The 27,459-nt window shown below is 35.7% G+C and overlaps 3 protein-coding genes across 8 annotated transcripts; 1 reads left to right on the forward strand and 2 right to left on the reverse strand.

The window, feature by feature from the left end:
- Positions 1-1,329: 1,329 nt before the first annotated feature.
- On the reverse strand, positions 1,330-4,026 carry LOC123700193 (anaphase-promoting complex subunit cdh1-like). The gene is made up of 2 exons (XM_045647335.1): positions 3,277-4,026; positions 1,330-2,963 (listed from the first exon to the last, which is right to left on the reverse strand). The coding sequence occupies exons 1-2, from the start codon at positions 3,295-3,297 to the stop codon at positions 1,404-1,406; spliced, it is 1,581 nt and encodes a 526-aa protein (XP_045503291.1). The 5' UTR covers positions 3,298-4,026; the 3' UTR covers positions 1,330-1,403.
- A 4,123-nt stretch (positions 4,027-8,149) lies between these two features.
- LOC123700393 (uncharacterized protein DDB_G0283357-like) lies at positions 8,150-13,646 on the reverse strand. 6 transcript variants are annotated; one of them, XM_045647598.1, is made up of 3 exons: positions 13,515-13,646; positions 10,080-12,726; positions 8,150-9,539 (listed from the first exon to the last, which is right to left on the reverse strand). In XM_045647598.1, the coding sequence occupies exons 1-3, from the start codon at positions 13,530-13,532 to the stop codon at positions 8,338-8,340; spliced, it is 3,867 nt and encodes a 1,288-aa protein (XP_045503554.1). In that variant the 5' UTR covers positions 13,533-13,646; the 3' UTR covers positions 8,150-8,337. The 6 variants fall into 6 exon arrangements, with proteins under 6 accessions (XP_045503554.1, XP_045503556.1, XP_045503553.1 ...); XM_045647600.1 differs by having other exon boundaries at positions 8,150-10,307; positions 11,076-12,726; positions 13,515-13,645; XM_045647597.1 differs by having other exon boundaries at positions 8,150-10,835; positions 11,064-12,726; positions 13,515-13,645.
- Positions 13,647-13,905: 259 nt separating this feature from the next.
- Positions 13,906-27,321, forward strand: LOC123700396 (phenoloxidase subunit 1-like). The gene is made up of 14 exons (XM_045647606.1): positions 13,906-14,498; positions 14,806-14,915; positions 15,468-15,660; positions 16,395-16,497; positions 16,834-16,954; positions 17,268-17,470; positions 17,753-17,881; positions 18,177-18,300; positions 18,499-18,663; positions 18,791-18,919; positions 19,240-19,424; positions 20,035-20,177; positions 25,979-26,214; positions 26,560-27,321. The coding sequence occupies exons 2-14, from the start codon at positions 14,808-14,810 to the stop codon at positions 26,773-26,775; spliced, it is 2,055 nt and encodes a 684-aa protein (XP_045503562.1). The 5' UTR covers positions 13,906-14,498; positions 14,806-14,807; the 3' UTR covers positions 26,776-27,321.
- The last annotated feature ends 138 nt before the right edge of the window (positions 27,322-27,459 follow it).

Raw genomic sequence — 27,459 nt, forward strand, 5'->3', positions numbered from 1 at the left:
TTACAATATTAGTAGGACTTATTCTGTGGCTTGGAATATGATTAAAACTATATAGATCGGGGGGAGCTTTTAAAAGAAAAAAAGCACCCCCCCTCCCACGTCCCGAACTCGGATTGACCGTAATTTATTTTTCCTTACATTTTTATCATATGGATCCTTTTCTAATGGGTTTCATCCTACTGCGATTTTTTTTTGTTTCAAAAATTATCGGTACCTACTGGTCTAATAAACATGTGTTTACAAGAAGATATATTAAGAAGATATATATTTATATTTTGCTTTGTTATCATTTACGGGAAATTGGTGTTTTGTTTTAATTATTTTACGTGTAGTACAGCGTGATAATGCGTCAATTAACCTCGTTATATCCACACGATTTGATGATTTTTAACTAATTACTTATTAATCATAATTTATCGTGTTTTACATAATAGATCAATAATACATAAATAGATATTTTAACGAATACTGTTCGAAATAAATGAATAATAAATTATAGATTTATTTAGAAAATTATTAGTTACCTACTTAATAATAAAATATGATTACTGTTTTATTATTCTTGCTCAAGATGATGATATAATTTATGTTTTAAGGGTTGCTCTATCTTAAGTAAATACAGTGAAACCTGGTTAAGTGAGACATCAAGGGACCTGCAATGTCGTTTCACTTATAGAGGTATTCCACTTACCCAGTGTCTCAGATATACAGGTATAAATAAATATCTGTCTCATTTACAGAGGGTTCCATTAATAGAGGTGAGAGAGAATACAGGTTCATAAATGGATATTAACTTCAGTTTTTCACCTAATGATAACGATTGTAGCTTTCGTTTTGACATTTTTCAAATAAACATCTGTATGATAGTAAAGCGAAACTAAAACTGAAGGTAATTGAAGCTCAAAATTTGTACTTACGTACTTGGAATTACGTGTGGAATTTGTGGATAGAATAAGAATGAGTAAACAAACAATGTTATCTCAGTTACAGAGGTTTATGCATACAAAATTTACTCGCTGTCTCATTTATAGAGGTAAGTATGATGATAAATCCAAAGAACAAATCCCAGATATAGAGGTTTACTCGTCCCACTAACAGAGGTAATTCAGTGCCAAAGTGTTGGGACCTCAGCATGAGTTCCAGTTATGGAGGTTTCTCACTTATCCAGGTCCCACTTAACCAAGTTTCACTGTATTTCAATAAAGAAGAAATTGTAAACTATGATCTAAGCAAGTAGTATAATTTACTTAAAGGCAACTGCTTGAATGAATAATAATACAAAGCATAGATAAGTAGATATGTCAATAAAAACAGAATTTTTATAAAGAGTAATTTATTTAAATTATTTTGAATAACAGTTTGAGTTTCACTCACATTTAACACTATTTACAGAATCATTGTCTTCAGTCTGCCTTAACTTCAGGACTATCTGCATCATCTGCATCCTTTGTTTTCTTATCCTTCGGTTTCTTGTCTGCTTTATCTTTAAAGCTTAATAAAGTGTAGGTATCTGTGTTTTCTGGCAGAGTAATCGTATTACTAGGCGCTGCCACAGTCATGACATTACTTTGATCATTTGTTTCGGGAACATAATTAGTCTCTGGAGCATAATTAGTCTCTGGACTATAGTTAGTCTCTGGACTCAGCTGATACACCTGAGAGTTACTTGGTACCAGAATAGTCTGCCCATTGCTAGATACATACCCAACTGTATACGTCATAGGTGCGTTGCTGTAGGGCACAACCGTCTCTGTATTTTGCTGTTGTTGTGTATTTTGATTCGGTTGTGATACCACGTAGTAGGGAGATCCATTGTCTGTCACTGTTTGATAGTTACCCGTATTGATGTTACTTGTAGGGTACTGTACTTGATTTGGTACATAACTATTACTTGGGAGATTTACTACGGAGTATAATGTTGTGCCTCCATTCGCATTGGGCAAGGCAATGGTGTTCTGGACTGTACTCGGCATGTTGTTTGTCAAAGGTTGGTTTGCGTTCTGCCAAACGTATGCCGGTTGATTCGTATATTGCGTATTTAGGTTATAACTTGGTGTATTCGTAAGCGGTGCATTTGATTGGCTAGGAATATTAGTTGCGGGTTGCGAATTAGATCCACTGTTATATTGAGAAGCTAAGGAAGGTGCAATATTCACAGCATATAATAATTGTGGCCCGTCTGAGAAATGTTTAGGAAAATCTTTAGAGTTTTGTTTTTGTTCAGCATTCTTCTTGAATTGATTGACGTGATCTGGATAAACAATTGGATACGGCTTAGTTTGCTTATTAATCATTGCCGAGTCTTTGGATAACTTTTCTCCGTCATTTTTATTTGAATTAGCTTCCCGCTTTATATTCCGTGGCTGATTTTCTAAATCGTGATTCTTACAACTCACTCGTGAAGTATTTGTATCCGCATTACTTAAATAATTTTTGTCAGCTTCAGGTAATTCATTTAAATCACTTCCAGAACCTGTCACATTAGGACTTATTGTTGTTATATCTACAGCCGGCGTTGTTGATTCTGTTGTTGTTGTTGTTGCTTCTGTAGTAGTTGATGAACTTAAATGAAGTGTCTCCGGAATGGGAGGATCTTCTTCACTGGAAACAGTAGGGGATCTGCTTGTAAGAGGCGCTTCTCTAGGTACAATGTTCCTTGGTGGGTCGTTATTATATGGTGCCCGATTTACCATTGGATTATTGTTATTATTGTACTGGTACCTTTGATTGGGATATCCCAAACTGTCAATCGGTATCAATACTGGAGTCATACCATTGCCATCTGAATCTATACCATTCATATCAGGTGGTTGGTTGTACATGTATCCCGGGGGCTGTTGGTGCTGATGATGAGAGAATATCCCTCTCAATAACCGTGGGATACTCTCAAACCCACCGAAAGGTGATCTATGTTGGTGATTGTAGAACTGGCAGTTGACCGCCAAACATAACGAAGCAAAAATCTAGAAAAGAAACCTCTCTAGTCAGAATAATTTGACTTATTACCTATAGTTTTGAATTTACAAATTAAGACACACACACATTGGCAGTTATAAGAAACAAAATATTTATTCAACGTGCAATTATTTTGTATACGATGAAGACCATATACAAGGTAAATAAAGCGAACATTTTAATGGTTCGTAAATCTATCATATTTAATAATAATTAAATAATAATTAAATCCTTATTAGCAAGCAGGCCAGGTACATTAAAAATTAACATTTATCTTAGCATCCTTTTTATCAAACTAGATTAAATAATATAAACGCTTACCAGTAGTATGCCGCCTTCCATGGTGAAATGTTAAATGACAAAATTATCTAAAAACCGATAATTTAAAATAATCTAAATCGACTCGGTTTTACATAAAAATATTACCCAGTAATTAAATAATGATAGTTATTGAAAACCAAAGGGAAAACCGTCCGGATGCGTAATGGCCTTTAATAATATATTTTTAATTACTTCATACATTCAATTAGTTGAATATTAAATATGACGCTTGTATCGATAATATAACGATTCTGAATATTAATTATAGGGTCTTAATATAGTTGTTATTCTTTACCGATGATCAGTGTTAGAAAATTTTATTCGTGATATTAATAAATGACCAGAACAATATTCAATTTTTAACCAATACAAAAGCAGTACGTAATTTTTTTTTTTTTGGTGTAGCTTTTAATCTTAATCGAATTTTTACTATTTTAGATAGTATTCTGTGTTTTACTGTGCTACAGCTAGTTCAAACAAAGTATATTATGATAAAGTCATGTAATGATGTAGTTTCTTTGCTTTATTATAGACGATTAACTTAAAATTCAATCTCAGATTTCTGATATTCGATAGTATTACTGAAAAGTGTGAATTGAATATATAGATACCAATACTTTATTTTGTTGTAATAATACCGCATTTACTGCTTTTTAATTTACCTATTAGGAAAAATCTAGCCTAATATTAATGAATATGTATTGCAGTAAAAATCATCTAGTCATTTATATGTATATTACATTCTAGCGGTTTTCTCTCCATAAGAGGATATTATAAAAAAGAATTAACGAAATCGATTCAGCTGTTTCCGAGTATTGCGCTTAGCACACAATATTATTTATATATGTTATAGGCAAACTCCGAAGCTCCGGCGCTCCTAGGTTGGACTGGTCAATCCTCAGGTCAGACTGAATGACTTAGTCAAAGCCCAAACAAATGTAAATTTTCGGCCTTTGACTAAACAATTTTCGTCAAACCTGGGAGAGACTAATTTGGTCAGGCAAACGTCAAAACACAATTTTATTAAATCGGGGTTTGACGAGTCAAACTCCGATATAGGTATGAAGTGTCTTATCTTCGTATATTTGGAAGCATTTTATCATTTAAGCAGCTTTCAAGTCTAACCTAACCTAACCTAATCTAACCCAACCTTTTTTTTTTTTTTTTTTTTTCAAGTGGGGAAATCTTGCCTAAGATACCCACGGCTCCCGGGGAAGGAGCCGTGGGTTATGTCGGATTCCTACCGACTAAAACCCCACCGTGTACCAACGCGCTGCTTTAGACGGGATGCGGGTACACATTCGCAATCTTCCGCATGTCCGCCCAGCAGTTGCCCGTTTCCAGGCCCTCCGCCACTTGCCCGTTTCCAGGCCCTCCACCAAATGCCCACCCCGGGGTGGCGCAAGCTGTACACGAGCTCACGCCACCCGCTCGCCGATGACGGATTGTTCCCCGTTCCATCATCGGCGTTCCCCAAACCCTCGACCCCAGCATCGACCGGCCGAAGGGCGCGCGCCGAAAGGCCCTCTGAAACGTGATTCACGCGTCGAAGGACCCTCCGGCGCACTTTTATAGAGGTTTCCCTCGCAGCCCCCACCAGAGGTGGCGGCCCTCGGTCCGGCCCCACGGACCGGATTACGAGTTGGCAGACGGCTGTCACAGGACAGCCGCCGCCCTACACCCACCTACAGGAGTCACCGCGTGTCACAAAAGTGACGCGTCGGGATCCAGCCCCCTGTTTTGTTGGTAGTTAGACTACCAACAAAAAACAACGCGCGCGGCCTCTGGCCGCCATCCACCGCCGCAAAGCGCAGCCCCCTGCCAGTCGGTCGGAACGAGACCCAAACGAGGCCCAATCGACCTTCCAACCCCATTTTGCCCAGCCAAATTGCCAGGCCGCGACCACTAGCCGCCATACCTCGCCGTACCACAACGGCACCTGAGCCAATCCTGGCCCCCCGGAGGATCCTAGCCAGCTAGCCAGCTAGCCAGCCATCCAGCCAGCCAGCCAGCCAGCCGGACAACCAGCCGGTGACAGCATGCCAGCCAGCCGCTGCGGCTCAAAGCAGCCAGCCAGCCAACCGGTGGGGCAGCCGGTTTCAGCCAGCCTGCCAGCCGGCCCCCTAGCCAGCCAGCGAGGCAGCCGGTGTGACCAGCCGGTTCCAGCCAGTCCGGCCAGCCTGCCTTCAAGCCAGCCAGCCAGCTATATGGATCCCTGGCCGTCGAACCAATCATGTCGTCAGACGACAGACCGGCCTTTCAGCCCCTCCGCGTCCAATTAGCTTCACTCAGAGTACACGAGTGCACACCAAGCTACTAAGCCCTCCCGGCCACGACAAGGCTTGGAACTGATGGGGGGGAATCTAACCCAACCTAACCTAACCTAACCTGACCTAACCTAACCTAACCTAACATTATGAACCTGTTTAAACATGTTCAGATCAACGTTTGACCGAGAATTGCAGTCGCTTCTAGGATTGACTAGGCCAAAACCGAAACAGAATAATTTACTTTCGACGTTTGACTGAAAAGTTAGGAGCTCCTGGGTTTGACTAAAAATACTTCAGGCAAAGGGCGAAATTGAAATGTATTTCGGGGATTGCCTGATGGCTTTGGCCAAACCTAGGGTAAACCAGTCCTTCCGCGAAGAGACTGTGTATCGGACTTTGACTATAACATATATAGCACACATTTTTCGATTCATTTTTATTATATACATAGAAGATTGTTTAAGTAAATGACAGGATACATCTAAGTTATACAGGGTGTCCCGTAAGTAGTGGACCAACGGGTTATGGGGAGTAGAGAGACTTATTAACTAACAAAAACACTAAAATTTATTGTCCTAGACCATAAAGTTTTTGATTTATGCTTTATTTTCAAAATTTGATAAAAATATCATCCACGTAAGCTAAATATGAAATTTTACCAATTCTGTTTTTTATTTTATTGTTCAAGGTTGATAAGAATACATAAGTCTTCCTAATTAAAATGATACGTAGGCATTATTAACAACAACAAGAAAATTAGACCAAAAAATAGGTAAAAATTTAACGTTTTAAAATTTTAGTATTTTTGTTAGATAATAAGTCTCTCTACCTCCCATAACCACTACTTACGGGACACCCTGTATAATCTAAAAAGATTATGTAAATGTAGTAAAAATCTTACTTCTTCACGTAAAATATTAAGATGTTGCAATTTAATATAACTTATAAATTTTTATTATTCGAAACACAGGGAAAATAAAAGACACAGTTACAAAATTATATATTTATTTTTCATTAAGAACATTGATTAGAACAGAGGCAAGTCATAATCAACATTAAATGGACGATACATATCATCCTTGGGTTTCCCGGCAGTTTCCAATATATCCTTCGTCAATGGACTAACAAAACCGTTGACCAAAGCAGTTCTTTTCTGGAATCCAATACCGGTACGTCCAACAACGTCTGGAACTGGGAACTTATTATTAAAGTCTCTAGTGCTTCTATGTTCTGAATGCTCTTTATAGTTGAAATTATTCTTTTCTTGAGGATCCGTATACTCATAGCTTTGATAGCTATTATCACCAGCACCGTAACTATCATGATAACCAGTGTACCTTACACGGCTACTGTTGTAGTGTGCTTCTCTTGGTTTACCAACTACTTGCAACAGTTCTCTTGTAAGAGGACTCACGAAACCATTAACATCGCGTGTCCGTTTTTGGAAACCGATGCCCGTTCGTCCAACGAGTTCAGGATAAGGGAATGTATTGTAGAAATCATCATTGAGAGGTACCTTTTGATTTGGTCTTTGCTGTTTGCTTCCTGAGCTGGATGAATAACTTCTATAGCCAATATTTCCTGAATTATATCCGCTATAAGAATAGGAGTCATAATTCCTTGGACTGTCAACTCTGTCATATCCTTCCTCTCTTTCTCTATTTTCTACATAGTTATAACCGCGCCTGCCATTGTTTCTATCATTATGTCTGTGACCTTGATTTTCGTGTCCATATTCTGAGTATTGATTCCTGTGACGATTTCTACCGTATTCTTGGTTGTCGTATCCGTATTCTCTATTTTGATGTCTATCTCTGTGTTCGTAGTTGTTCTGTTCATTGTTATATTCTCGACGATGTGAATCCCTGTGTCTTTCTTCCCGGTTATTGTGATATTGATTGTCATAACCGTGCCTATCTCTGTTTTCTACATGACCTCCGTAGTTACCATCGTTGTTGTTGTAACCTCTTTGCGGTTCGCTCTCAACTATCAGGATAACGGAGAGAAGAGCCTGCAAAATAAGACTAATTAGTATCTACGTCTGATTAGATAGTTATTTTTAGAAGTGATATTTGGCTAATGTAAGATAGAGCTTTAAAGAGAAGTAAAATTTTTCATGTGTATCTTTCTAATGCCTGTGATAGTGTTTTTTTTTTTTGCTTAATAGGTATAGTTAAATCATTTAAGCATTTTTACTAATTTACATCAAGGCTTTATTTTTTACTTATAACAAAAAACAATATGAGCTTTTTAAAACTTCTACTGTGTGTACTACTATTAATATATGTAATACATTTTAGTGAGAATAGACTAAATAATATTCTCATTGTTTCTCAAGGGTGTTTTTCTTTTACATAACATGCTATTTCCATACCTTTAATGAAATTGTAAGCCAGTTTTTCTTGAATGTTAACGTTTATGACATGTATGTACAATCAAATTAATTATTAACGAACTAAAAAAATAAATGTTATGACGTTGCTAAATAATTGATATTCACTTAAAAGGTACAATGCGTAACTATATGTTAGTTACGCATTGTACAATAAGTAACTAACATATGTAATTGTTAACAGTTAGTAACACGAAAAATAAAAACAACATTCGTTAAAATTGCTTTATTTTTAATTCCAATGTACTCATTGGTACAATATTGATAAACGTTGTCCAACTGACTTCACAGAAAGCCGAGTCAGCGGACACGAAAATATAATTAAGAGTTTTTTCGTGCAGTCAGTGTCAGGGTAAGGTCTTGTACTCGTCGGTATAATCCTGCTAAATTATGTAGGTCTTAAACATAATAGTTGTTGTAATTATTATATTTTTCTGGATAGTAATATTTATAACTACTTTCGGGGTATAGATTGTATCCTAAATTTTCATTTCCCAGTAAACTTAGAGTATTGTTTTGATAATACAAATCTCCTATATTTCCTGACGAACTCAATATATCTTGCGGCAGCGGTTTTATAAGGTTTTCTAATTTAATTTCGGAATTGCCATATCCAGGATAGATTGAAGATCCATAGGCACCGTATGTATCGTAAGGATGGGAATTATATAAATTGTATCCGTATCCATTCCCATAACCTTTAGAGGCATAATTCGAACCATAATTCCCGTTGTTATTGTTACCGTTTAAATAAAATTCTTGGTATCTCCAACCTTCATTTGCTTTTGAGCCACGGTTGTTGTTGTTGTTATTTTGGCCATAGTTGGAATTATAACCTTGCCCTTGATAACCATTATTGTATTGATTGCCGTTATTATTATTATAACCCCTTCCGCCTTGACTATTCTGACCCTGGTTTCCTCTACCTTCAGTCATCCCATTGCCATTATAACCTTGACCACCTGTTTGTCCTTTACTTATATTTAATTCTTCTGAGATCCTGATACCACTGTTTTTTTGTCCCTTGCCTCCTTGACCTCGTGAGGAAAAGATATCTATTTCTTTTTCTTCTTGGAAACGAATACCCTTGTTTATACCATTACCCTGACCATTTTGACTATTTTGATTGCCATTTCCACCTTGTGGTCCTCCATATCCCTGATTGCCTCGACCCTGATTCCCTCGCCCTTGTTGATTTTGATTACCCTGTTCCCTTCGGTTATCATTGTTACCATAGTCTCTACCAGTATTACTTCCCTGATTACCTTGGCGCCCAAGTTCTTTGGTTATGCTAAAGTCGTCAATAATAGTTATTCCACCGATATTTTTACCTTTGCTACCTTGGTTTTTAGAACTAAAGATATCTATTTCTTTTTCATTCTCGATTCTTATGCCTTTGCCTTGTCCTCCCTGGTTACCTCCATTGTTATCATTTTGATAATCTCTGTATCCTTGTCCCTGATTACCTCTTCCCTGTTGTCTACCATTTTCTTGATTTCTATTGTTGTTATTACCATTATTTTGGTTATCTCTACCTTGGCCTTTTGATGAAAAGACGTCTATTTCTTTTTCTTCCTCAAATCTTATACCCTTGCCTAGACCTCCAGAATTAGAAAATATACCAAGTTCTTTTTCTTCTCCAAAACGGATTCCTTTCTCTTTACCGTTGACCTGTCCAAAAATGTCAATTTCTTTTTCTATTTTCAAGGCTTTTTCGTTGTTCCTTTCACCTTGTTGGCCTCGGTTACCTCCATTGTTATCATTTTGATAATCTCTGTATCCCTGTCCTTGATTCCCTCTCCCCTGCTGTCTCCTATCGTCTTGATTTCTATTGTTGTTAGACCCTCGGTTTTGACCATTACCAGACTGACCTCTCGATGAAAAGATATCAATTTCTTTATCTACTTCAAATCTAAAACCTCTCTCTTGCCCTCCCTGGTTACCACCATTCTGTTGGCCTCCATTGCTGTCGTTTTGGTAATCTCTGTATCCTTGTCCCTGATTACCTCTTCCCTGTTGTCTTCCATTTTCTTGATTTCTATTGTTGTTATTGCCATTATTTTGGCTATCTCTATCTTGGCCTTTTGATGAAAAGACATCTATTTCTTTTTCTTCCTCAAATCTTATACCTTTGCCTAGACCAAGTACATCAAGTTCTTTATCTACCTCAAATCTTAAACCTTTGGCTTGCCCTCCCATGTTACCTCCAATTTGTCGGCCGCTATTGTTATCATTTTGGTAATCTCTGTATCCTTGTCCTTGATTACCGTTGTTATTGTTACCTTGATTTTGATTATTATTATTCCGACCCCTTGATGAAAAGACGTCTATTTCTTTTTCTTCCTCAAATCTTATACCTTTGCCTAGACCTCCAGAATTAGAAAATATACCAAGTTCTTTTTCTTCTCCAAACCGAATTCCTCTCTCTTTACCGTTGACCTGTCCAAAAAGGTCAATTTCATTTTCTATTTTCAAGCCTTTTTCGTTGTTTCTTTCATCTTGTTGGCCTCGGTTACCTACATTGTTATCATTTTGATAATCCCTGTATCCCTGTCCTTGATTCCCTCTCCCCTGCTGTCTCCTATCGTCTTGATTTCTATTGTTATTAGACCCTCGATTTTGACCATTACCAGACTGACCTCTCGATGAAAAGATATCAATTTCTTTATCTACTTCAAATCTAAAACCTCTCTCTTGCCCTCCCTGGTTACCACCATTCTGTTGGCCTCCATTGCTGTCGTTTTGGTAATCTCTGTATCCTTGTCCCTGATTACCTCTTCCCTGTTGTCTACCATTTTCTTGATTTCTATTGTTGTTATTACCATTATTTAAGTTATCTCTACCTTCGCCTTTTGATGAAAAGACGTCTATTTCTTTTTCTTCCTCAAATCTTATACCTTTGCCTAGACCAAGTACATCCAGTTCTTTATCTACCTCAAATCTTAAACCTTTGCCTTGCTCTCCCTGGTTACCCCCATTTTGTCGGCCGCCATTGTTATCATTTTGGTAATCTCTGTATCCTTGTCCTTGATTACCGTTGTTATTGCTACCTTGATTTTGATTATTATTATTCCGACCCCTTGATGAAAAGACGTCTATTTCTTTTTCTTCCTCAAATCTTATACCTTTGCCTAGACCTCCCTGGTTACCTCCATTTTGTCGGCCGCCATTGTTATCATTTTGGTAATCTCTGTATCCTTGTCCTTGATTACCATTGTTATTGGTACCTTGATTTTGATTATTATTATTCCGTCCCCTTGATGAAAAAACATCTATTTCTTTTTCTTTCTCAAATCTTATACCTTTTCCTAGGCCTCCGAAATTCGAGAATACATCGATTTCTTTCTCCTTCTCGAAACGGATACCTTTATTTTGACTTACTTGCCCATTTTCTTCACTTTGATCTTGATAATCACGGTTCCTCCCTTGAACCCCGTAGTTACCATTATTTCTTTGGTTATCTCTTTGCCGATTCCAATATTCTTCATTTCCATTGTTGTAGTAGCCTTGTCCTTGGCCTCCAGTATTAGAAAATTGATCGATTTCATCTTTTTCCTGAAACCGTATACCCTTTTCTATACCAGCGATTTGTCCGAATATGTTTAAGTCTTTTTCAATATTGAAACTTTTTTCCTTTCCACTGTCGACTTGTTGATAGCCATATCCTTGGTTCTGTTTATCCTGATTTTCATTGTTTGAGTTACCCTGGTAATTTTTCTGCTCCTTACTTATACTTATTTGATCATCAATCTTAATTCCCGCACTTTTTTGACCACTGTTTCCTTTATTAAGTGATATGTCGATTTCTTTTTCCTCTTCTAATCTAATACCTTTCCTTTGGCCTCCATTTTCACCAACACCACTTCCTATCAGTTGGCCCTTAATTTCTTGACCTATATCACTTATAAAGTTTAGGATCCCACCGCCTCCTAAAAAATTATTCTTATCTTGACCTTGATTGTATTGATTCTGTCCATCTTTTTGACCTTTTTGTTTCGATATAACTGTTTCAATATCTATACTTTTTTCGATTTCTATACCTTTATTTTCGTATTGTCCTCTGCGGTTATTGTTTCTATTTCTATTATTTTCTCCATTCTGATTGTTTCGATTTCGATATTGGTCACGTTCGTTGTCGCCATAATTATAATTATTATCCCTTTCATTATTATTATTTCGATTCCTATCCTGGTTACGATTTCTTCCATTATTTTCATCACCGTAATTGTATCTGCGACGGTAGCCATCATCATTATTGTTATTTTCCCTATTTCTATCATTATTTCCTCGATTTCTTTCATACTGATATTCTCTGTCGTAATTTCTGTCTTGATTATTCCTTTCATATCCTTGTTGACCATAATTGAATTCTCCGCTATCATAATTCTCCCTATCATTGTTATTCCGATGGTGGTTTCGATCGTTTTCATTATTTTCATAACCATATCCTCTATTTTGATTGCGGTCCCTTCCTCTGTTGTTCCTTCCATTTCCATAATTATTCAGATCATCATTTTGGTTTCTATATTCATAGCCGTTTCTGTCATTGTTTCTGTTTCTATCACCTCTTTGGTAATCGCGGCCATAGTCTCTATTTTGGTTTCTGTCGCGTCGGTTACCGCTATCATTATTATCTTTATTGTAATCTATGGTTTCTCCTTTATCATATTCTTCGCTGTCTTCGATGGACCCATAGTATTGATTACTCTCAGGGTACAAGTCTTTTTCATTTTCATTGTAGCCTTGTTGTGGCGCACAATCAACAAGAAGAATTATGGAGAAGATGGCCTGTAATATAATTTTCTCGTTTGGAATCATTTCAATTAACATTTCTATTGATTTGTTGTACTAATATATTCCAGTATTTCTTAATTTTAAATCGATCAGATTTAATTGATTGATCGAGAAGTGATTGTTGATTAAACATAAAAGTAATCCTTTAATGTATTTTAGTTTGTATTTTATATTGTACCTAACCTGTTATGTTAGGTACTTACAGTTTTTAACATGAAATTTTTTCTAATGCACTTTGTTAAAATTAGTTAAATAATTAGCTTGGTTAATATTTACATAATTATATCCTATCCTGTTTAAATATTTAAATTAATTTTAAGGAAAATTATAATTAGTTTAGTTGAACATATTATGTTTAAATTAGTATAATTTATATAGAACATGACTTAATTTTAAAGTAAACAACACAGCTTAAGACTTATTAGATTTATTAAAAAAAGGATTAATCACGGCGGAATATATCTTAAGAAAATACTTACAAATAAATGTCACCTTACGATATGCTTCTATGAGCACTTAAAAATACCAAGCATTTCAATAAGAAAACCAAAGATTTATATTCGTAATTTCAATTTATTTACAATTTTACTTCATAACATTTTTCTATTAAAACAAAACATCATCACACATAAAAAAAACTACCGAAATTTGTGTATTTCAAAATACCGCGTAAAAACGGATGCACCGATTTTGATAAGCAGAGGAAAATAAACCTTAAAACCTACTGGATAGGGTAGCGTTTTCACCACTAACGTAGTAAAAATAAATAAAACAGTACTCACAATTAACACCAACTTCATCTTAACGCGCGTGAAGTTTCAGCATTTGCAAGAAAACTGAAAAATATGAACACACGCGCAGAATAAATAACCGTACTGTAATAGCAGTTTCGTGTGAACAAAATTTTAAATTATTTAGAGGATCACGGACGATCGAATGTTGTCGATAATCATGTTACATTAACCTGAATGGACGGTAATTATCTCTAAATTGAGACTAGATGCAAACGATTATATTAAACTAATTTCAATAACACTTTATCGATTTATTGTTTATGAGCATTACGGTATGTCGTAATCGATACTTGAGAATCGATATTTGCATAAAAGGCTACATTGTTATGGCTTATACGTATTCTTTGTAAATTAGATAATTGTGTAAAATTAGTTACATTTTACAAAAAGCAAACCAATTCAGCTAATTTCGATTGAATAAAGTTTTTTTGTCGATAATTTCAACTCTATATTTCTAGGCGAGGAATAAAGATACAAAATTCTCTTATTGTTGAGTTCTAATACAAATTGGTCAATCAAACAAATTGGGTCTTAAAAAATATTCAATTTTATATCCTTCACAGCATTTCCCTATCCTTGTAAGTTGTAAAAAAATTAACAATATGATAAACATAATTTCTTCAAAAAATAATCTCCAAGACATTTGAAATTTCGAAACATAACTTAACTGTATTTTCACAGTCAAATTAAGGAATATGATTTTCTTTATATTAGGTAGTACTGTCACAATTTTCTGCTTGTTATTTCTTAGAACCAACTCGCTATTAAATCTCTCTACAAAGGTTTATAAATAAGCCTCAAAGTTATAGAAAACAATATTGGTCATATTGCGGTTTTTATCTTAAGGATACACAATATGCAGAGCCGAGTGATAAAGTTGTATATAAATAACAAATTTAAAGTAAATTCAACAGTCGCTACTGTTCTGTTAATTGGAACTCAAGGCTAAGTGCAAAGAGGAATACGAAAGAGGTAATACAGTTGAATATATGATGTTTGGCTTATTGAATCTCTATCAAACAATATTTAAATTTCTCGCGTCATTTTTGTTACCAAAACTCTACTGAAACAATTTGCAGGATTTTCACGATTTTTTGTGCCTACGTATACCTAATACGCTCTGAAAATATAATATACGCGCAGAACAACGTTGAATTAGTTATTTTAGATAAGAGAAGAGAATGAATTTTATTAATATTTTTTAATATTAATTTATTTTAAGGGATATTGTAGATCTTGTTTAATTTAATAAATAATTTTATTGTAATTATTTTAACAGCAATGGCGGACATAAAGAAGAATCTCCTGCTGTTCTTCGACCGGCCCACGGAGCCCTGCTTCATGCCCAAGAGTAACTTGGCCGTATTCCAGTTGCCTCCAGATTATTTCGTAAGTTAATCATACTTTAATAGCTTTTCTTACAAAATAGAAAAGTTATATGCGTTATGGGAACAATAAAATTATCCAAATCGTAGTTATTCCGAGTAAAAACCAACCTACTTTTAAAATATGCTTAATAAATTTTAATAAATCTATGTATATTGAGAATTTAACAAAAATAATATACATTCAAAGGATTTTCTTATCACATACAGACATGTTTGTGAAACAATGTTATTGACTGAGGACATGGTGATGATAATGTTATTATTTCCTTGTTGTATTTAAGTATATCCCATTATTTCCGGCTAGCTTTCCTTTATTAATCATAATATAATTAATTAATAATTACTTGAACCAAAATAGCTTCCTATTCGAAAAAAATTATAAATTAATAATGTTCTAAAATTATTAATTACCTAATAATTCGCAGCTTATTTAAATAAGCAACACCGCCTGTAATTACGGTAAACAACTAATTAAATATTGGCAACAACAAAATTAAACAGCTCTCAACCCGCATCATCTCGAAAATATACATAACTCCTATCTCATTTACAGCCAAAGAAATTCCAAGCTGCTAGAGAAATTTTAGCAAAACGTTTTGGGAAGGATGCGACTCGAATCATCCCAATAAAAAAGATTACCATCCCGGATCTGTCTGTGCCGCTCCAGCTTCCTTACATGGCCACCTTCTCACTATTCATACCTTGGCATAGACAAATGGCAACTGCACTGGTCAACATTTTTATGGGTACGTTCATCTTAATATATAAAACGACTGAAAGATCAATCAACGCACAGCCCAAACTACTAGACCGGGCTGAAATTTAGAATGCTAGTAAAGGTATGAATGTTAGTACCTGTTAGTACTAAAAAAAAAATATTTTGATCACACAAGCGAAGCTGCAGGCAACAGCTGATTTTCTTATTATTATATTGTCTTTTAAACTAGCTTTTGCCTGAAATTTACGCTTTCTTTGATTTTACAAACTGAATATGAAATTCGAAAGTTTTTATTCGGGCCGAAATATTAAAATTTTTACATAAATTTGACCTGGAAACTAGAGTTGATAGTAAAACCTACAAATATATAGGTGTATTATTTGGTTTGTTTGCGACGTTCACATATCAATAATCAGCATTCTCGCGTATTTAATGTGCATCATAATTACCTATATGTATAATTATTACCAAACTTGACCTAAAGAGAATCTAAATATGGTAGTAAATTTATAGGCTCTTTGATGTTCTGGCATAACATGAATAATTGAGGAAAGATGTTATATTACTGAAATAATTAGCCAACGACAGAATGTCTTCAGTACGTCTAACGTATTCTTATTACATAAATTATATCGTATAATTAAGTTTAGGTATATATATATTCATTAATCACAAGGAAATAATAGGAATAATCCACTTGCAGAAATATGCCCATTTAAGAAATTTCTATTTGTTTTAACTTATTTATGTTACATTATTTAGGTATGAAGAACTTAGAGGAGTTACAGTCTGTGGCAGCATATTGCCAGATGCGAATCAACCCTTACCTTTTCAACTACTGCCTCTCCGTTGCCTTACTAAACAGGTATAAACATAATGTTTGCACCATCTTCTTACAATATTATCTATTTATTTACACTTATAATACTATCGATGTACTGCTATCATTTGTGAGTTCAGTTTTTTTTTCTTTTTCCTGTAATACATGCAGATTGTATCGATTTAATTATTTGAAAATGCACTACGTATTTTTTAACGAAATATAATTTAAATTAATGATTATAATAATAAATCACAGCTAACTAATTCTAAACCTTTTCAAAAAGCAACTTCAAACCTTTTTACAATTTCATATCTTGTTAATAAAATTAATGCATGTTATGTATAAAATTTATCTGAGTCGTGTTTATCGTCTCTACAGGGAGGACACCAAGGACCTGAACTTCCCAACCTTAGTGTCATCATTTCCAGACAAGTTTATAGACCCCAGGGTCATGAAAAAAGCCAGGGAAGTCAGCTTTATATATCCTGTAAATAAAAGGGTAGGTAACTTTCCAATTTGTGACCCATTTAAAAATATTAATTTTAATAAAAAACCTAACCGTCTTCAAATTCGACTACACGAGAAGCACCTTCAAATAGAAAAAACATCATTAAAATCGGTTCACTTAGTCAAAATTGAAGAGGAAAAAACAAAAAAAAGTGATTCAAAATTAAGAACCTACTTCTTTTTTTAAGTCTGCTGATGACTTCACATTGTAAATTTATAAAATCTGTATAATTTTTCTGATCATGTTTAAACATAACTGTAATCGGCTCTACGCATTCTATTAATCAACTATATCAATCCCAAAGCTGGTGCTGGAGATCCCTCAAAACTACACAGCAGCAGAGTGGGACCCGGAGCAGCGCGTGGCGTACTTCCGCGAGGACATCGGCGTCAACCTGCACCACTGGCACTGGCACCTCGTGTACCCGACCGATGGCAGCCACGCCATCGTTGCCAAGGACAGGAGAGGAGAACTCTTCTACTATATGCACCAGCAGATTATCGCTAGGTGAGATACTTATCAGACCGCTTCATTGTAGCTAAGTTATTAAGTAATATGTATATATTTCGGCACTAAACATGTACTGGCACTGGCACCGCTGGCACTGCAACCACCGGCACTTGCGCCTTTTTTACCAGAAAGAAGCAGGTGATCTGTCGGTTAAACATTTAATTCCCAAAATCGCTCTCTAGTGATTACATCTTCTTTTATAATATGCATAGACTTACTTCAGCTCAAATTAAAATTGACGTAAATGATTCTACTATTATAATGAATTTATATTGGCAGGTACACAATAGAACGTTTCTGCAATAAGCTGAGTGCTCCGGAGCCGCTGCACAACTTCCGTGAGCCGATCAAGGAAGGTTACTTCCCCAAAATGGACTCAACGGTTGCTAGCCGTTACTGGCCGCCAAGGTAACAACGTAATTTGTAAAACGTTATTTCCGTCAAATAAACCGCGTCGGTCGCATATCAAATGAAATTCCCAAGGGAAAGAGATTTTGTGCCGCGATAAAAAATAGCCTAAATAGAATATGTTATTCTCTTGCCTCCTCCTATTAATCTCCAAACATAAAGATTAAATCATAAAATCGTTATGCTGAGACGTGAAAGACAATCTCACAAAAGTACATGTATTATTTATCAATGTACATCACATTAGCTACACAAGATTTTTTTCAATTCTTCATAATTTTTATTTTTATTATAGGTTCGCTAGCTCCTTTATGAGTGATTTAAATCGTACAAAAGATGGCATTATCATGGAGATCACACAGCTGGAGTACTGGAGGGACAGGATCGTGGAAGCTATCGACTCTATGTCTATTTTGATGGTAAAATATTGGAAATTATGTGATAGTTGTGATCTAAGGTTGTGATTAAGAACTTACCAGACTTGAGATGCTTTTGTTTTATATATATAAAACGTTGGAAAAAAGAATGGATTAAAAAATGAATACAATTTACGATGAAACATTGTAACTATCTATTTTTGTCATCACACCTTTTTATTGGTACCAATTATTATTTAGCCTGGCGGTCACAAAGAGCCGCTAGACGAAACAACTGGCATTGACATTTTGGGCAATATCGTTGAAGCGTCAATACTGAGTCCAAACCCTGGGTTCTACGGCAACCTGCACAACATGGGACATAACTTCTTGTCCTTCATGCACGATCCAGATAATAAATTTAAGGTCTGTACTATACTATACTGTGTTTTGCAGATCAAATTATTCTTATTGACTTGTTTTTTTTTTGGAATTTTATTCAGAACATAGCGATATCATGTATGTTAATATGATACTTATATTATAAATTCAGGAGGAACCAAGCATAATGGGTGACGTGGCCACCGCGATGCGAGACCCGGTGTTCTACCGCTGGCATGCGTTCATAGATGACATCTTCCAGCTGTACAAGAACAAGTTGCGGCCTTATGTTAAGGATCAGGTCAGTATTAACTTGATAAAGAAACACTAAAAGCTGATTAAAATAATACTAACTCAAAATAGAGATAACTCAAAAAGGTACAAGAGACTTTGTTTTATTATTAAAATATTTAAAAACAGAATGAATCTGTTGTATAACGTGAATGTTCACTTGCGAGAAAAAGCACAATTTTAAGTTTAATTTTAATCTCATTTTATTTACCACCAATTGATAGATATTTTGAACTACTACGATTCACACACACGTAGACATTTGAATTCGATTTACAGTTCAATAAAAGTTTCTACTAGTAGTATATCCAGAATTGCCACTATCCACAGCTCAACTTCCACGGCATCCAAGTGAAGCAGATCAGCATCGAATGCCCCGGAGACAACACGATCAAGACCCAGTGGGAGCAGAGCACGCTAGAACTGAGCCACGGGCTAGACTTCACCTACACAATCCTGGAGGGCAAATTGCTTGCCCGCTTTACACATCTTACACATGACGAATTTACTTATAAGTGAGTTTCTTTAATTACACAATTAAAAACATATCAAACTCAAACTCGAATATTTATTTATTCAATTAGACTTCTTCTAGAAGCACTTTCAAATCGTCATGCCATAGTTTTAACATTTACCATAGGTTCGTTAAGCAATTTCTAGGGAGAAGAACTGACAAGTAACTGCACTTTTAAAATCATCATCATCTGCCAAAACGCCCGCAATATCAACAGAAGACTGCAGAATTTCTTGCTTGCTTTGCTCTGTAGAAACTGCTTTACGAAACCAATAAATGGATGACTAAAACTCGATTCGATGTCGATTCAAAGATGCTTCTAGAAGAACTCTAATTGAATGAATAATTTTTCTGGTTGAAACTAATATTTTCCTGTTAATGCATGGACAACTATATTTTATAATAGCCACTTTACTAACCAAATAGATATATATATTTTGTAACAGCCACACTTATAACCAAATATATTTTTAAATTACGGTTTATTTTGTTTGACTTAAATCATTAGATTATTAATTCGTTAAAAATATTAACAGCTATGCCGTCACAATATGGAGCTGAATTCTATTCTTTATTGCTTCTAATAGCGATAAAATCTTTAATATTTACAGTATCGAGGTGCAAAATACAGGAAAAGACACAATGGGTACAGTGCGGTTGTTCATGGCACCAACGCAAGATGAGAACGGAACACCGCTTGGCTTCCAAGATCAGCGTCGGCTAATGATCGAATTGGACAAGTTTACACATAAGCGTATGTACTTTTTAATTTGTATTGCTTTATAATATTAATTCAGTTAGAGCAAAGACAGACACGTATTATAATGCTATTATTATATGCTAGTATATTATTAAATGCTAGGATTCGTCGTGGATTGACAACGGAGAACATGAATCTAGTAGGTGAAACAAAAAAGTTTTATATAAATGAACGCCTTACAAAATACAACAAGCAATTATTCTTCAACGCGCGTCAAACTTGCATGCGCTTAAGGTGGAAATATTCTTGGACAAGAGAAGGCAAAATATTTGTTAGACAAGAAAGTAATAAACCAGCCTTCATTATTCGCGAAGAGTCTGATATTATGAGTGTTTTTGGTTCACATGAAGTTAGCTCTAATAAATAACTGTACAGTCTTGTCACTCCACAATTTCCGACTTAGATTAATGTTGTTTAGATATTTAAGTTTATATTATATTTTTTTATATAGCTTAATTTCCAGATATAAACTGCATAATAAACACTTTTCGTGTCGACGCAAACTTTTAGCATTACTGTTATATATAATTTTTTTATTTATGTTTAGTAAATTAACAATTATCAACAAAGATAAAAACATTAGAATTCCTCATTGTATTTATTTTTATAAGTTAACTTCACTGCTGATTCTAAGATTGCTTTCCTATACTTGTATGCTAATAAACATGGTAAACTTTTTCTTCACTTGTAAATTAAAGATTGAACGATATTTAATTAAAAATATGATATGGCTTGAAATGTATGTAAAACCCATCAATGTTATTACATTTAGTTACAAATATTTTATCTTAGTTCTATTTCATCTGTATAAGATTCTTAAAATATCTATTCAAAGATATATTATCTACTTGGAATGTTGTACTGGTTTAGTTTTTATATACAATTTTTACCTACCAAATCACTTTAAATCAATTACACCACTCCTTACACATTCAAAATATTATACACATAACACTCATAATATCCTATATACAACGTTTACATTTACATCATTACAATCTCAGTAATAAAACTCAAACATTGCCATATAATAATTATTACTAACACTATTGTTATAGCCACTGGTATGTCTGTTCGGATTATTTTACTTTATTTTTTCTATATAATATGTGTCGGCCTATGCCGCCGACACCTAATGTTCATTTAAATTACAATGACCTCTATTGAAAAACTTAATTCCGATCTAGACAGCATCCAAGTGGCTAATGTTATTACCTGCAATGTTGAGAATATTAAAAATCATATTGGAACAAATAAATTTCACCTTAATCTACTATCACAAAATATCCGTAGTATTTATTGTAATTTCTCTAATCTACTGACGCTTATACATAGATCCGAAATTGCCTGGGACGTTATAGTACTAACTGAATGTTGGCTCCCTTCTGCGCGACACATCCCAAACCTTAACAACTATAGCCATGCATCATCTACTTCTCATAAAACTCAAAATGAAGGAGTCGTTATATACTTTAATAAAAACCTCCCCATTACCCACGAAGAACCTTATGTATGCGATGCTAATTGTTTAATCATCATCATCATCATCAGCCCATATACGTTCCCACTGCTGGGACACGGGCCTCCTATGAGGGTACAGGCCATAATCCACCACGCTGGCCAAGTGCGGGTTGGCGGATGACACATGTCGTCGAACTTTTTAATTCTTCGACATGTCGGTTTCCTCACGATGTTTTCCTTCACCGAGCAGTGGTGATGTTACAACATGCGCAGATAAATTGAAAAATCAATTTATTTCTTGCGCGCTCGCCTGGTCTCGAACCACGGACTTATCGATTCGAAGTCCGAGGTCTCACCACTGAGCCACCACTGCTCTTAATTGTTTAATGTTATCTGTCAACTCTGAAACTTGTATACTTGCTATTTACCGCCCTCCAGGCCAAACCAATACTTCAAATTTTGTCAATTCACTAGAATCACTTCTAACCAGACTTAACTCTTTCAAAAATATAATTATATGCGGTGATATCAACATTGATATCACACCAAACACAAGCGATAAACGTTCATTTGAATATCTTAACATCCTTGCTAGCCATCGAATCTTGCCAGGCCACAGTCTTCCTACTCACGGACGAACATGCCTAGACCATGCCATGATACGCTCCAGCTTAAATGTAACATGCCTAATAATTGAGTCATCTATTACAGACCACGAATGCGTTGTTATAAGTCTAAAGTTCATCAAATCAAATTATAAATCTAATAATCTATGTCATTCAATTGATTTTGATGGGCTTGAGCCTTGAAAATGACCTATTATCTACTAATTTTCAACAAATTTCTACCTTCTCTGACGTTAATCTAGCTACAGACAAATTTGTATCGCTTTTATACCAACATATAAAAAATAACATGCGTATAGTCAAAATCCCATCAAGGCAACGGATCTTTAAGCCATGGATCACAAAAGGGCTTTTGCGTATTATGAGAAATCGGGACAATCTATACATTAAATCAAAAAAACATCGACTAATGAAACTTTAAAACTCATTTACAAACGTTACAGGAATTTCTGTAACTCTTCATTAAAAAAAGCAAAGCGCAACTATGATAAGCAAGCTATACAAAAAACTAAGGGTAATACTAAAAAATTATGGACAACCATTAAGGAAATAAGTAACTGTAATAAATCTGATAATCATAATTATTCTGCTCTTTTAAGTTCATGTGATCCCCAAAAAAGCGCCAATGACGTTAACCAATACTTTTCTAGCGTAGGCGAAAATTTAGCAAAACAAATTATCGACTTAAATCATAATGCGTTTCCACCGCAGCTTCCAAACCACCTTCCTCTTTTGACCCCACCAGTAAATTCCTTCGTTTTACTTCCTACAGACAATAACGAAATCTCTCATGTTATAAATGGTTTAAATAATGACTCTGTAGCTGGTGTTGACCTAATTTCAGGAAGAATTTTAAAGAAGTACTGTAAACTCTTGACACAACCGATCCTACATATCTGTAATCTTGCCATGGATTCGGGCACATTTCCGAGAGCATTTAAATCAGCCCTTATTACTCCCATTCACAAAGGAGGCGATAGAGACTGTGTCAGCAACTACCGACCTATATCCATTTTGCCAACTCTTTCCAAGATTTTAGAGCGAATAATCAATAAAAGACTTATTAATTTTCTAGAAATAAACCACCTACTATCATCCAACCAGTTTGGTTTTAGGCGCGGCAAAGCTACTGGCGATGCTGTGCATGAATTAGTTGACTCAATTATCACAAATTTAGACTCTAAAAAGAAATGCTTAACAGTATTCCTAGATCTAGCTAAAGCATTTGACACGGTCTCTATCCCTCACTTGTTGTATAAATTGGAACGAATGGGTATAAGAGATAACTCCCTAAAACTATTGACTGATTACCTATCGGATAGACAGCAACGCGTGAAGCTCAATCATGACGTGGTTAGTGGGGAATTGTCGGTTAATTATGGCGTTCCTCAGGGCAGTGTCATCGGCCCCACCCTTTTCTTGACTTACATAAATGATTTATGTAACCTATCTCTTTTTAATGGGAAGATCGTATCATTTGCCGACGATACCGCGCTATTTTTTGTTGGTGACACTTGGGACGATGTGTTTAAATACGCTCAGGATGGATTTAATAAAGTCGGGCATTGGTTACGCCAAAATATCCTAACCCTAAACATTTCCAAAACTAAATATATGGTCTTCGCTCATAAGGTCAATCTACTACCATCTCCTACACTCGTAATATCAGCTCATACTTGTCCCCCAAATCACGTGAACTGTAACTGTCCTGTACTAGAGAGGACTGAAACTATAAAATACCTCGGTACCACTATCGACCAATTTTTATCTTTTAAACCCCACGTAGACACTCTAGTGTCCAGACTACGAAAATTGATTTATATTTTCAGAAGTCTTAGACATGTTGCTAACAGAGAGGTGATAAAAATTGTATATTTTGCACTTTGTAATTCACTGATAGATTATTGTGTTACATCTTGGGGCGGTTGTGCAAAGTCACACCTTATTGAAGTTGAAAGAGCTCAACGTGCCATACTTAAAGTGAGTGCTGGACTTCCATATCGTTACCCCACGTTAGAGCTCTATAGGATGTGGGGTGTGCTTTCGGTTAGACAAACATTCATACTTCACACCATTATGAAGCAACATTCAAAGCTGGTATTTGACCCCACTTTACTCAAGAATAAGCGCCATAATAACACAATTTGTTCATCTACCGCCTTTTCATCAACTCATTCACATAATTTCTTTTGCTTTATGGGACCCTTTCTTTATAATAAAATAAATAAGAAATTAAACATTTATCCCTTGAACAATTACAAATGCAAAAAGACAGTTTCTAATTTTTTAAAATCACTGGATTACCAACAAACCGAAGACCTTCTTAAAGACCTCATTTAAAATTACTCTGGAATCTTTCTACTGCAATTTAAGAACACTTTATGTAAACTGATATACACACCTACACATATGATTAATCACACAAACATATACACTTGCGCACACACTCACTCACACACACTCACATATACACCCACTCATGCGCGCACACACACTAGCATACTCACATTCATACCTTTAAGATTTGGTAGGATTTAGATTTAAATTAAAATTAAAATATATTTTTCTTTTCTCTTTATTTTTTTGTATTAGTGTTTTTTAAGTAAAATTGTCTTCTGATAAGATTTGTATAATTTTATGCATTATTTAGGTACGTACACTTGTGTATTCTCGTATGATATCCGCGAGGGGGGCTGGTGACCTGTACCTCAGACTTCTATGTAGTCTATTTCAGGCACCAGTTTCTCACAACGTTATCTTCTACTATACATTGTGTACTATTACCTACTAAGTTTTTGTAACCTTTTAATGTTGTGAGAACCAAATAAAGACGATTTTATTATTATTATGTCTCTCTCCATAATACACGGGTATCGCCGTAAGGATGATACCCGGTCCTTTGGAAGGCTTACGTGGGGACACAGGTCCAACACGCAGAGGCCCTTTAGAGAATTTAATGTGTTGTGGGACACCAGCCGCAGCCTGCCCATGGCTGCACTATAGAGATACAGCCCTGGGCAGTCCGCGGCCAATGTAGGACTATTGCAGAAAAATGGAAATGAATAAAACTGGGTTATGGAAGGGGGTGTTAGATGGACTGGTATATTGGGTCTATGGGGGCTATGGACGTCTGCCTTTTCAATATTAAAAATTGAAAATTATGGCAGACGGTGACTCGCCAGTTCGGTCGATGGGCTCCCAAAAAGGTTACCGATAATGGCAACAAGGGGGCAACATCAGCTGAATGGCTAGGGGTGTAGAGAGGTGCGGCACCGGTTTCACCATCGCGAGCCCGCGGGCCCGGAGCGGGTTTCCCCGCTATTACGCCATTAGACACTTCCACCCCCGAGCATATAGCTCTAGCGGCTCCACTCTGGACGGCCAACAAAGGCAAGCCAGAGGTGGGGGATCCTGAACCTCGTCATTGTTCACTCCGAACTGCCACCGGGACAGCCCAGATTATTATTATAATATTAAATTCTATTATTATAATATTAAATTCTAAATGCGTGCCTTAACCAACAACAAAAGAGCGTGTGTGCCGAGCATACGTGTCAGAAGTGAAACTTCCTTGGCAATATTCAAAGATACAAAAACTTACTCCATTACATTATTTCCATGACGTGACCTTGAAATATTACCGTCGACGCGCATAAAGAAGTTTCTATCAAAAAATGCTGTAACCATTAACCATTAATCCAATTTCAGTGCCCGCTGGCTGCAGCAGAATCTCACGAAGCTCCGTCAAGTCATCAGTGACGATCCCCTACGAGCGCACGTTCCAGTCTCAAGCCAATCGCCCCGGCCAGCCTGATGTCTCCCAATCTGCAGAACTGCAGTTCTGTGGCTGCGGCTGGCCACACCACCTCCTGATTCCAAAGGGTACCACTGAAGGATTCCCCATGGTGATCTTCTGCATGATCTCTAATTGGGAAGATGATAAGGTAAGGAATACAGGATGATAAGCAAATGACGATTCAAAGTTTTTCTAATCTCTCTCGTGGGATAAACTACTAACCAAAATTAACGTACTGGATGTGCATTGTAGCGTTTGTAAGGCTAAGTAATATTTCTATTTCATCACATTTAGGCGATCTTTAAACAATTTCCACAATACAATTTATCCATCGCCTAAAATAGACGTAATGTCTAAAATCTACCTCTAGAAAACTCGAACATTAATTCATTTAACTTAGCTCAGTGACGCTCGACCACAAAATTAAAACCACACACGCCTTTCACAAACCCATAAATTTTAAAAATTCGCTTTAAAACATATATTTCTACAGGTGGAACAAGACACAGGGACATGCAACGACGCAGCATCGTACTGCGGCCTGCGCGACCGCAAGTACCCCGACCGGCGCGCCATGGGCTTCCCCTTCGACCGGCCCACGCCCGCCAACACGCTCTCTGACTTCCTCACACCCAACATGAACGTGTGCAAGTGTCTTATACGCTTCAAGGATGAAGTGCGTCAGAGAGAACCAAAGCAATATTATTAAGGACCTTGACCATAAGAAACTTGTAATTTCTCCATTAGGCTGAAAGTTATTACGAAATACCTATAATATGTCACCTGTAAAATATTAAATGATGCAGTAACACTTTTCGGTGTTAAATGTTAAAAATATGTACCTAATGACGATTCGAAAGTGCTTCTAAAAGAAGTCTAATTGAATAAATAAAATATGTTCGAGTTTGAAATGATATCATACAGTATTCGATGAGTAAGTTTTAAGCAATGATTGAAAGATCAACTCTAATGGAGAAATTACACGTTTACAAAGTAAATAACGTGTAATGCTTTCTGACATTTTTTTATGATTGGTTTGTAAATTGTATTGCAAAGTATAGAACGATGAAAAAGAATCTTAAAATAGTTAACCTATTCTGCTTTTACTGGTTACTTCAGAACTTGGCTATGAAAATGGACTATGATTTTTAATATTATTAATTATAAATGGGTCACTAGTTATAATTTGTCTGTAAGTTGTGTACATATGTAAATATTGCTTATTCATAAGATAGTTTAATAAATCATGCCTTTCCATATGTCTCTTTTATTTATCAGTCACCTTCCTGAATAGATCCCTTGTATGCCTGTAATAATAGGTACCTGCCTAATTTTCAACGTCACATATCTATGTTTGTTTCGCCATGATGTTTAAATTTATTAGAATAAATAA

This window comes from Colias croceus, chromosome 19 (genome assembly GCF_905220415.1).
Source record: "Colias croceus chromosome 19, ilColCroc2.1".
Classification (NCBI taxonomy): Eukaryota; Metazoa; Arthropoda; class Insecta; order Lepidoptera; family Pieridae; genus Colias; species Colias croceus.

What these genes read in the sequence shown, in the direction of transcription:
- LOC123700193 (XM_045647335.1), bottom strand. Translation starts at nt 3,297, where the DNA reads ATGGAAGGCGGCATACTACTG. An exon ending in TGGAAGGCGGCATACTACTG is followed by an intron (nt 2,964 to 3,276) that starts GTAAGCGTTTAT and finishes TTTCTTTTCTAG; the next exon opens with ATTTTTGCTTCGTTATGTTT.
- LOC123700396 (XM_045647606.1), top strand. Translation starts at nt 14,808, where the DNA reads ATGGCGGACATAAAGAAGAATCTCCTGCTGTTCTTCGACCGGCCCACG. An exon ending in AGTTGCCTCCAGATTATTTC is followed by an intron (nt 14,916 to 15,467) that starts GTAAGTTAATCA and finishes TCTCATTTACAG; the next exon opens with CCAAAGAAATTCCAAGCTGC. An exon ending in ATCCAGATAATAAATTTAAG is followed by an intron (nt 18,664 to 18,790) that starts GTCTGTACTATA and finishes TTATAAATTCAG; the next exon opens with GAGGAACCAAGCATAATGGG.